We start from the raw sequence: 10,879 nt of genomic DNA, 5'->3' as shown, positions 1-10,879 counted from the left end.
GCTACTTTTGAAAATTGTGAAAATTTTGTTTTTGTTCTTTAAATCGCTTACTGTCCTAAAAATCTGTCAAGTATTTCTATGACGGCCTGGGCCGTGGCTCAGCGGTCCAAGCACCTTGTCCAGTAGCCCAAGTCTGGCAGAGTGCCGCAGGTTCAACTCCCGATGGCCTTTACTGCATGTCACCATGCACCCCCCCATCTCTCTCCCCATTTCCTGTCAGCCTACCTCCCTCTATAAAAAATACATGCAAAACCTGTCAGTCAGTCTGTCCGTCACATCTCGTGACACGCTTCGTATATAGCCATCAGTTCGTCATGCTCCATGGCCATCTCCATATATGAAGATCACGGGACTGATCTCATCAAACCCTGGATAGCCTAAGCCATACATGGAGAAGACTGGATCATCATCTAGATCTGCATATATGGAGCCGGTCAGCAACTCATCTGACCTCAACCCTCAAATCCCCAAAGTTATTAGTTATTGCTTTCTACAGTATGCCGTTGTTCAATCTCACTTTTGATTGTAATTGAAATTGTTTTAGATTTTATTATTTTCATCTCCCATGGCAGTCAGATGATGAAGATAAATAAAGTATTTAATTGTAAGGGTAAATAAATGGATGGACTGAGTCAAATCCATGCAGTGACTTCGTCAGTCCGCTAGAAGGCGTGCGCACTGTCCCACACACAGCAGCACGGAAACGGAGCTGAACGCACGCATTTCTCGCAGAGGGAGGGCAGGGCGGCTGGGCCCCTGAACAGAACACACAACAACCTACTTTACTTATCATCATCCAGCTGTAGCTATCAGCTACCACAACAACACATTGATGTCTCCAGAAGAGATCTAAGTACCATTCTGTGGGTGTTATTTACATAGTGTGAGTTTTTTTTTTTTTTTTTTTAGTTGTCGTTCGTAGCTCCCAAATAAATAAAAGAAAACAGCCTAAAAAATGACAGAACCTACGGTGGCCGACACTCGCCGGCTGAATTCCAAACCTCAGGACCTGACGGACGCTTACGGGCCGCCGAGTAATTTTCTGGAGATAGACGTTTATGATCCACAGACCGTGGGGGTCGGACGGACCCGGTATACCACCTATGAAGTTCGGATGCGGGTAGGTTCGGAGAGAAACGGCGAAAACATGGGTCACGGTTAGCTCTGGTCCAGAGCGTTATCGACTTCTCGCTACGCTCTGCCAGGCGCGCTGCTATTCTCATAGACCGAATATTCCACTACCGTGCGAAGTCTCCAACTGTAGTAAAAAATAAAGAAAACTATTTCGCTACTCATCCAAACAAAGGCTGTTTTGTGATGTTGAAAGACTATTCTCCATGGTGGGAAACGTATCAGGACCCCACCTTCACTGTATAATATCGTTTTTGGGCAGAATATAAAATATATCCGCCAGACGGAAATTATTTTAATTACTCATCTGCGCCCTCTACAGACACGGACAATATAAATTACCGTTGACCAGATCTGTAGAGGGCGCAGGTGAGTAATTACAAAAATATCCGTCTGGCGGACATATTTCATTTTTTGCCCAAAAAGTACATTACCCAGAGAAGGTGGGGTCCTGAGACTATTCCCACCATGGAGAATAGTCTTTCAACAACACAGAACAGTCTTTGTTTCGATGAGTAGCAAAATAACCTTCTTTATTACATTTTTACTACAGTAGTCACTGTAGTGGAATTTTCAGTCTATGGGATCATTGGGAGGAGCACCGCTACTAACAGCATAAGAGAGAACTCGCTAAGCCGCCGTTAGCCTGGTTAGCATCCTCTGGATGTGGAAGTTAAAAACATACCGGGGCTGTAACGTTGTCTTGATCCGGCGGGAGGGAACCGAATGACCCCGGTAAATACAAACCCGAGGTCCGGGCTTTGTTGTGCGGCCCTGGCTGCCTCTGTAATGATGTGAAGTTTATAATATTATTAATTATGCTCTCCCGCTACCACGAACAGTCACAAAATGGTCTGGTCCAATATGAGTTTTGTTTACAGATGCAGATTAAGAATGCTTGCAGTGCCCCAAATGCATTAACATGTGAGAGCCACTGACACTGTGCTCTGTTGTTGACATGGTTCTTAATCAATGGCTGTGTAGATTATATGTTCAGAATGAAAATGAATGTCTGGATAATGCATTGATATTAACAGTTCAGTAAATGCTATATAAGCATTGTTGTTTGTGTGGAGAGACATCTGGAACTGTCTGTCTTGACCAAACCTGGCAAAGAAAATAAATATCGAGGAATGAAATTCAATCCCAATGAGAAGTGAATGACAGAGTGAGTGACTGAGGGTGAGGGAGGTAGAAAACCACTGACACAGCTAAACCTTGACGCTTGGAGTTGGATCACATCATATTGAGGAAATGACTGTTATCACCCCCATTATATTAAACCATGCAGAGATCAACAGTTTGCCAGAGATCTGCATGGTTATCACGAGTGAAATGAACAAATGACAAGCCCTTCGCTTTATAGTTATTTCTAGGGTAGGCCTATGTCTAGTTATTTCTTTGGTATGTTTAGGCTAGAATGCTTATTGGCAGGTTAAATAACAACCAATGCCTGGTGTTAATAGACCACTGGACACACCAATAGCCCAAGTCCCAAAAAAGAGAACTAGATTGCCAGGTGTGCCATTTTTTTGAACAATTTACTAAATTACTATCCACTGCAGCTGATCGGATTCATTCATTTTGCCCATGTTCATGAGAGAGGGAGAGATGAAAGGTCTAATTTCAGCCATAATGTTGACAATGATGATTTGCTCATGAAACTGATACTTAACATTCAAAACTCAGTCCATGCTGGTCACTGTTCCTCAATTCTTGCAACCCAAGAACTTTTCACATAATATGCCATTGTGATAGTTTCAGGTTAACCACATGGAAGCTAAATTGGCTATTTTCGGCAAAGAGGTTTGTGGACTAAAAGGCAGGCAAAGGGAGGCGACCAACGGACCAAGTATAGCTCCATAGAACTGAGTGATTCATAGTAGATTGGGTGCCCCGCTCAACAAAGTATGTTTATTACACTGCCTTCAATAGGATTCTATTGTAGTAGTACCTGCATTATTGACCACAGTTGCCCGATAATGATAGACTGTTACTCATTTATGTCTCTTCCTCATATATTAATGGCAAAATACAAACAGTAGTGCAACAACAACAAAAAGCTGCATCACCACCAGCGGCTAAAGTCAGGCATAATAATATTAATTTTGAAAAGGCTGCATGAAAGCTATTTGGCAGCTGGAGGCAAATTAGTGGACACAGTTTCCCTCCAACTCCTGGCACTGTATGTCTCCCGACTCCCATAATGCAACTCATTTCCCTTTTAACCATTTTCAACCTGGGACTACAACAAATTCTGTCAACGAATGACATGAAAATGCGTAAAGTTTTGCATGTATCTATGAGGTAACAGTACTTCATTAGACACCCTGGAGTCGTTTTTATGTGCAATGGTGTATCGCCCCTACCCTCTGGAATGCCCTCCCCAAACAGATCCGGGATGCCCCCTCACTCCCCACCTTCAAAACCGCACTGAAAACCCACCTGTTCAGAGTAGCATTCCCCGAGCTGATGTGTTTTTAACCTGTTGCATGTACTGTTCTTATTGGTTTTACTCTTATTTTACTTGTTTTCTATTAAAGTTGTCATTTTCTCATGTCCCCCCCCCCCCCGGCCACCACACATGTAAAGTGTCTTTGAGTATTAGAAAAGCGCAATATAAGTCCCAGGTATTATTATTATTATTTAACTTTGTATTTAGGTTTTTTTTTTAAATAACAATAAGACAATGTTTTTTTTAGGGTGGAAAAAAATCACGGCACTCCCCAGTCCCCATTGTACGATTTTCTATGGACTGTACAGCCACTGACACAAATTGTACATCACCCTGCTAATTTATATAGCTATCACCATAGATAAGAAAATACTTGCCAAATACATTAATCTTTAGCTCAGTAATCATGACAATTTTTTTATGTCTATCTATGTAACCATGGCCTCGGTCAATAGCGCAGATTTCAGGATGCAACAGAAGCCACATCAAGTCTTGTTTCTTGTGTCTTCTCTGTGTAGACAAACCTTCCTATTTTCAAGCTGAAGGATTCCTGTGTGAGAAGAAGATACAGTGACTTTGAGTGGCTAAAGAATGAGCTGGAAAGAGACAGTAAGGTGAGTCACACAAGTTACAACATAACGTCATATTTCTAGGTGGCAATTATTTGGGTCGATCGGTGACACCCAATAGTTATCGTGAGCCGATAAGAGATGATGTTGGCTTGGCTGCACAGCATTATGGCTGATTTATAGGCATTGGTTGCACACTGTGCTACGCACCGAAGATAACCTGCTGTTTCTAGTGCACAACACTGCTGCACAGCGAAGTATAAAACCAATTTTACACTTCCTCTGTTGACTAGGTGTTAGTTTTGAGATGTTCTGACCTTCTGTCATTATTGATACATGAAAGAAAAACCAATGGTTCATCCATGACATCCTACTCCCTCTCTCTTTCTCTGATGAACAGTTGAGATCAAAGTGTAATGTCCTGGATTAAATGTCTCTCTCTTTTATTGTCTTTTCAGATAGAATGTGTCCGTAGACGAGTATATATATTTGCAGTATACAAATTAAAAGACTTGGGTGTGACACTTGCGTCTTCCTCAGAGTCGGAGGAAGGCGCAAGTCGAAACGTCAGTCACCCCTGTAAATGAATAAAACGTGTAGCCGCAGACCCAGTCGAGTTATTTGGGTAGTCTCTTTTGAAGTGCCCAGGTATTTTTCTTTTTTACTAGTCTTGCTGTCTGAGCACCGAGGTCTTCTACCCATAACTGGCTGAAGCACGTTGGACTTCTCTTTGACTTTATACGTAGTACAGTATTCTGCTGTGAAGCTGTTTCTCCTGCTTATTAGCCGGTTTATCCTTAGTTTGTGTTACAGTCACTGCTGTACTATACTGTCTGTTCTCAGTATTTATAGCAGCATGTGGATCTACATTCTATGTATGATGGCAGGTGAAAAGGTGTGCAACTGTGCATACATGTAAAGAACAGCCAGTTTTTTCTCAAAGTCCTTGAGAAGGGTCCGCTGCCAAATGATTGATTGTTAGGAACCAAATGGACCCTGAAGTGTCTGTAATTTTGAGAGTGTACAAATCCATCAGAGTTAAATTAACACTGATGATGCCACTGGTAGATTGGGGGTTCCAGAGATCAAAATGATATCAAATAAGGGTCTGTGGGTTTAATGCAAGACCAAACTGGGGGGTCCTTGAAATTAAAATAGTTGAGAATCACTGCTATATAGCTGTAAATGGGGGTCCCTGACATAATTTAGCTTTTCAACCCATAGATACTTTGAGTCGAATTAAGCTAGGAGCTAAAGAGAAACGTAAACGGTGCCAGGTGGTACCACATAGATACCAAACATTAACAGTGCCATGCGTGCATTCGAGAACGAACATAGACTCACTGAAAGGCCGTTGGTTGCTTGGATGCTGCAGGCGTCCAAGCAAGCAGCAGGCGTCCTTCCCTTAAACATCTGACTTGAAGTTTGAAACGCAAATCAGATATAGTATACACATTCCTGTTTAGTCCAATTTACAATTTAGGCATTTAGCAGATGCTTTTAATCCAGAGCGATTTACAAACAAAAAGCATGGCATACATCACGTATATAAAAGTAGTTATCATGAAACATGCGTAAGCTAAGAACGTAACAGTGGAGTATCTATATCATGAAACTATAAATATAAACTATACATATTATACTGATACATATGTATTATGTACTATATAGTGCTATGACTACATAAAATGCAATTCTATTTCTAGTGCTGTCTACATGCCATGCTATAAGTCTGTTTAAAATGCTATCTAAGTCTAGGGCTAGGGCAAGTGCTACGGGCCATGATGGAGTCTGAAAAGGTGGGTTTTCAGACTACGGCGGAAGATTGGGAGTGAGGCTGCAGTTCTGATTGTGATGGGAAGTGCATTCCATAGTTTTGTAGCCAGAAGGGAGAAGAGTTTGGGACGTGTGGATGTGGAGCGTGGTCCCGGCGTTTTTAGTGAAGGTACTTCCAGCTTCCCTCAGTTCTCTGCGTTGCATGGCTGATCTGAGTGCGCGGGAGGGTTTGTAGGGTTCGATCATACTTGTAAGATATGGGGGAGCCATGCCTTTGGTTGCTTTGAATGCCAGCATCAGAGTTTTGTATTCTGTGCGGGCAGCGACCGGGAGCCAATGGAGGGAACAGAGAAGGGGGAGACGTGTGAGAATTTTGGCTGGTTGAAGACCAAGCGAGCTGCGGCATTTTGGTTCAGTTGGAGAGGCTGCACATGCCGGTAGGCCAGTAAGGAGGGAGTCCTAGACCTGACGTTATCCACAACAATACCGGCTTAGATGTTCCTGAAAGTTGGGCAACAAAAGAATATTGGTGTTTCCCCTGTTCTAGTGCCCGTGATGGGGGCAGGAGTTTGATTATACAGGTTTTCACGGTCTGATTCTGGATCAGTAAAAGGAGCAACACGTTTCCTGCAAGTCGAAAGGTGACATCTTGGGATGAGATTGCTCATACCGGTATATTAATTTGTCATTCTGCATTCTCTTAAAGTCATATTGTGTAACCTTTTTAATTTAATGAAAGTATATATATTTTTTAATATAATCTTTGACTGGTATATACTTCCAATAACCACTACACATTTAATTTACTCTAAACGGTATTAAACGCTATTTTTATTTGCGACTGTATGCCCTAGGCACCGGAAATGTATTTATTTTGTATCTTATGGTTTGTAAATAGTACCGCTTCTGCGTTGTTCAAAATATAGTTAAATATATACAGGTGCTGTTTATTTAACTTGTAACTTGTAACTAACATGTATCCTTTATTTAACCAGGATAATACCCCATCTCTTTTCCAAGTGGGCCCTGGCCAAAATGGCAGCATTAAAACAAACATCATCTTGTAGTGAAGTATTCCAAGGAAATGGTGCATCATAGCTAGCTAAAAGCATGTTTCCCCATATTCAGTTGTCGCAATGTGATCATGATATGAGCTAGAACCTTGCAGCATTCCGACAACCAAAAAGTTATTAAAATGAATCAGTGTTTCCCCAATATGCATTATGGTGTGAGGGGCACCCACACAATCATGGCCAGTCATCACAGTATGATTTTTAGTAGCCGCAAATGGGCCAGAAAAAGGCAAAAGACAGCAAAAAATGTAATGAATAAAATAAATTAATAAGAATCGTACGTGCGTGTGCACGGGTCCGGCGCATGCACTGCACGAGTGAAAAGCTCCCCCCCACACAATCAGCTTCTGGCTAGGGGAAACACTGTGAATGTTAGTTACCCCTTAGTTACTCCTTTTAAATGACATAATAATTACTGCAATCGAAATGTATGTGTGCATTGAATTTGTAACAGTTGGACACCATACCTTTGTCATGCTACCAAGATGCAGATAATTTCAAATCGCACACGCACACTAAAAGCGGAAAAGAACTACGAAACGAGTACATGTGGGGGGTTGAAACATGTATTCGATCATACCTATCTATCTATATCTAAATGTGTATAACAATAATAGAATATTTAATGTGTATTGCGTTCCCTGACACCCGCAGATTGTAGTACCACCTCTGCCAGGCAAGGCCCTGAAAAGACAGCTGCCCTTCCGAGGGGATGAGGGCATTTTTGAGGAGGCCTTCATCGAGGAGCGGCGATTTGGCCTGGAGCAATTCATCAACAGGTCAGTGCGGCCAATAATTAATTGGTAAAACTAGTATTCTAATTAGGGCTGGGCAGTATATTGAGTTTATTGACACGAGCCATACTGTATATTTCAATTAAGCCCGCAAACGGTTACATTTTGTCTTGTGCCTGGCATACTACAATTTCCTGCCGGTTTCAGAGTTTGTTTGGGTGGTTTTCAACAAATTCAGGTGGTTTTCAGATCACAGGTGAATCAAAGCTATCACTGTGTCTTCCGCTAAGTCATCTAGACACAAATTACCCGCTTGAACGGGGAGACATTTAACAGACCTAGACTTTGCCAGAAATGTCTAGCACACGACAGGGCTTACCAGCTAATCCTCCAGCTACTTTCCTGGAAAAAGAGACATTGGCGGTATTTAATGATACATTTCATGCATCAAGTGAATTTTATCTGTACCTTGTCTTCCTGTAGAATCGCAGGTCATCCCTTGGCCCAGAATGAGCGCTGTCTTCACATGTTTCTGCAGGAGGAGAGCATTGACCGCAACTACATTCCTGGAAAAGTACGGCACTAGGGTTACCAAGGGGGATGGAGGGGTCAAAAGTTGTGATGTTTATCAGTGCATTTGCCATTTTTTGCCTATATCTTCCCAGTCTCCTTTCAATGTTTTCCTCTTTATATTCTCTCTTCTTTCTAGCATCTGCCTTTCGCTCTCTTCTCACTTTCTCTCTCTCTCCGTCTCTCTCTGTCTCCCTCCATCTCTCAACGTCTCTGTATACAGTTGTACTTGTAAAGTCATATTAACTTTTTAGCTCAAAGTACGACTATGTTTGTCTGTCCTGCATCAGGATATGTTGATATGTGTTCAGACATTTCTGTCTGTGACTCTTCCTCTCCCCCTACTGCATTCGTTTTATAACTGTAAAATAAGATGTGGTCGTATTGTGAAGTCTTGGGCTCTTGTCTCTCTAATCGCTAATTTCAGGGGGGATTAAACAGAAGCAATTCATTGTACAATACATTTGATCTTTCCAAGAGTGTTATACAGTATATTCATGATTTTAATATAATGTGAATAAAGTAGAACAATATTGAAATATGTGCATTTGTGTTAACACTGTGTACATCAGACGTACTGTACAGAGACATTGTACTGTATTTTAACTCTCATCTCTCATGTTTTCTCTTCTTTTTAGGTATGAATGAAGTAAGTTTGTTTTATTATTATATAAACATCCTCTCCCTAAAAGCTTCTTTCCCCATCTTTTTTCTTTTCTTTCACAAATCACAGGTGGTTGCATGGGCACTTTAAAATATTCTGATCCATCTATTGCTTTGCGAGATCTACAAGTCTAAACTAATAGAGATCTGCCTGTAATCTACCTTTACATCCATGTACACCCATCTGTCCTAGACAACCACAGAACAAAGAATTTATAAATTACAATATAGTAGTGCCAGAAGATCTAGTGAATAGGAAGCTATACTGCTGTGGATCCATACAAAGGAATGGATTTTACTATACCGTTGTCCACAGTATATTAGGGGGAAAAACAACTATTCACTATATCGTTGCTGTCTGGCAGAAAACTTGTCTCTCCATATTTCAATATTTATGTTTGCGTGCCTTACTTTGTCATACTACAAGTGCAAAAATGGCAGATCTACTAGCTCACAAAGTGTCACATTTTGCTACTTTTGAAGTTATTTTAAATGAACGTTTTATACATTTTGAATCAATGAAGTATTAGCAAGAGCTTGTGACTAAATCTACAAAGCAATAAAAGCGATCCAAGCACTCAAAAGTAAATGAGGAGAGGACGGGTGCCGAGTGGGCGTGAAATCAATGTATTTATTCATTAGAAAAAGGTTAAAAATCCAACATGTTTTCACCCACTGGTCTTCACCAGGGCATGTATATGACATGTTACTTTTTTGAGTGCTCAGATTACTCCTTTTAAATAATAACTACACTGTATCCATTGAAACACAGGTTTCCACCCGACAGTGACAATATAAAGTATAATATATACTGTATAATTCTGCCAGTTAAACTGCTGCAAATGAAATCATATTTTGTAACACCTTTCTAACCCACAGAGATATGTAGGGAATTTTGCAATCCACTTTCTAGCATGCAGATTAACATTTCAGATGTAGTCATTGCAGTAGGAATTGAACATACATCGATAGACCACTGTCCAATGTGGCTTGCAGAAGTTTCTCAGTGTACTAATAACTAATATAACTATTAGAAGAATACTAATTTACTGTGTACCTGTATGTTAACCACTGTTTTATAACGAAAGGATCAAAGGATACATCATCCTTTTGTAGAGCACTCTTAAAATCGTTTGACTAATTTTCTCACAAATGTGTTGCACTTGCTAGTAACTACTAACCAGCTGCATTGCAAGTTTGCACGCTACTGACAATCATCTGTTTTTGCTTAATTCTGTATCTATGCTCCGTTGCGCGATGGTGTCACACGCTGAGAACGGCCAAGAATTAGCACTGCGAGCTTGTCGGCTATTCTCGTCACGTGGTGAATTGTAAACATGAACGATGTGTGCTTTAACGCTTCACTGCGAGTGTTGTTCATCCTGTTGAATTCGATTTCCGCCCCTAAATTGACTTTTTGATGGAAAATAAATCCCAGACCTGCGAAATCAATGAAATGCACTGTTCAGTCTCGCACCAAGACAAACATTTCTTTGTGAATGAAACCATACAGCATTGTGATGGAGCCATGTGATAAATAATAGCCGTTGCCGGAACATCTCCTCACACTGCCTATGTGCCAAAAACATATTCTGTAGCTCACATAGAAACCACCCAGCACGAGTCTTGAGCAGACTTCATCTCAACGCTTTGATCACACATGGTGCCAATTGCCAAAGCAAACAAAATTAAAACCACATAAGTCCAAAGCAGTTTTGCAGCTTCCGATGTGCATAAGCAGTACACACACGCACTGCATGAGTGCATGTCGGTGTAGACTAGAGTGCATACCCACCTTGATCATCTTCTGCCAGATGCCTGCCTAGCAGAACAGGTCAATTACATTTCAGCGCAGTCAAATCAGATTTTTGCTTAGTAATTTCTTACTCATTGTTTGAGTTCATTAAT

General features: G+C 41.1%; 1 protein-coding gene across 2 annotated transcripts; it reads left to right on the top strand.

The window, feature by feature from the left end:
• Positions 1-704: 704 nt before the first annotated feature.
• snx12 (sorting nexin 12) lies at positions 705-9,661 on the top strand. Of its 2 annotated transcripts, XM_080780054.1 has the most exons (5): positions 705-1,120; positions 4,105-4,200; positions 7,659-7,783; positions 8,222-8,312; positions 8,947-9,661. In XM_080780054.1, the coding sequence occupies exons 1-5, from the start codon at positions 956-958 to the stop codon at positions 8,950-8,952; spliced, it is 483 nt and encodes a 160-aa protein (XP_080636180.1). In that variant the 5' UTR covers positions 705-955; the 3' UTR covers positions 8,953-9,661. The 2 variants fall into 2 exon arrangements, with proteins under 2 accessions (XP_080636180.1, XP_080636179.1); XM_080780053.1 differs by lacking the exon at positions 8,947-9,661 and having other exon boundaries at positions 8,222-8,862.
• The last annotated feature ends 1,218 nt before the right edge of the window (positions 9,662-10,879 follow it).

This window comes from Protomyctophum bolini (assembly GCF_963924005.1).
Source record: "Protomyctophum bolini genome assembly, chromosome: 13".
Lineage (NCBI taxonomy): Eukaryota > Metazoa > Chordata > Actinopteri > Myctophiformes > Myctophidae > Protomyctophum > Protomyctophum bolini.
This window is presented reverse-complemented; position numbering and strand designations above follow the sequence as displayed.

Excerpts from the sequence above, each read along its gene's own strand:
- snx12 (XM_080780053.1), top strand. The coding sequence starts at position 956 with ATGACAGAACCTACGGTGGCCGACACTCGCCGGCTGAATTCCAAACCT. Across the intron at positions 1,121-4,104 it reads CCTATGAAGTTCGGATGCGG|ACAAACCTTCCTATTTTCAA; the intron begins GTAGGTTCGGAG and ends TTCTCTGTGTAG. Across the intron at positions 7,784-8,221 it reads CTGGAGCAATTCATCAACAG|AATCGCAGGTCATCCCTTGG; the intron begins GTCAGTGCGGCC and ends GTCTTCCTGTAG.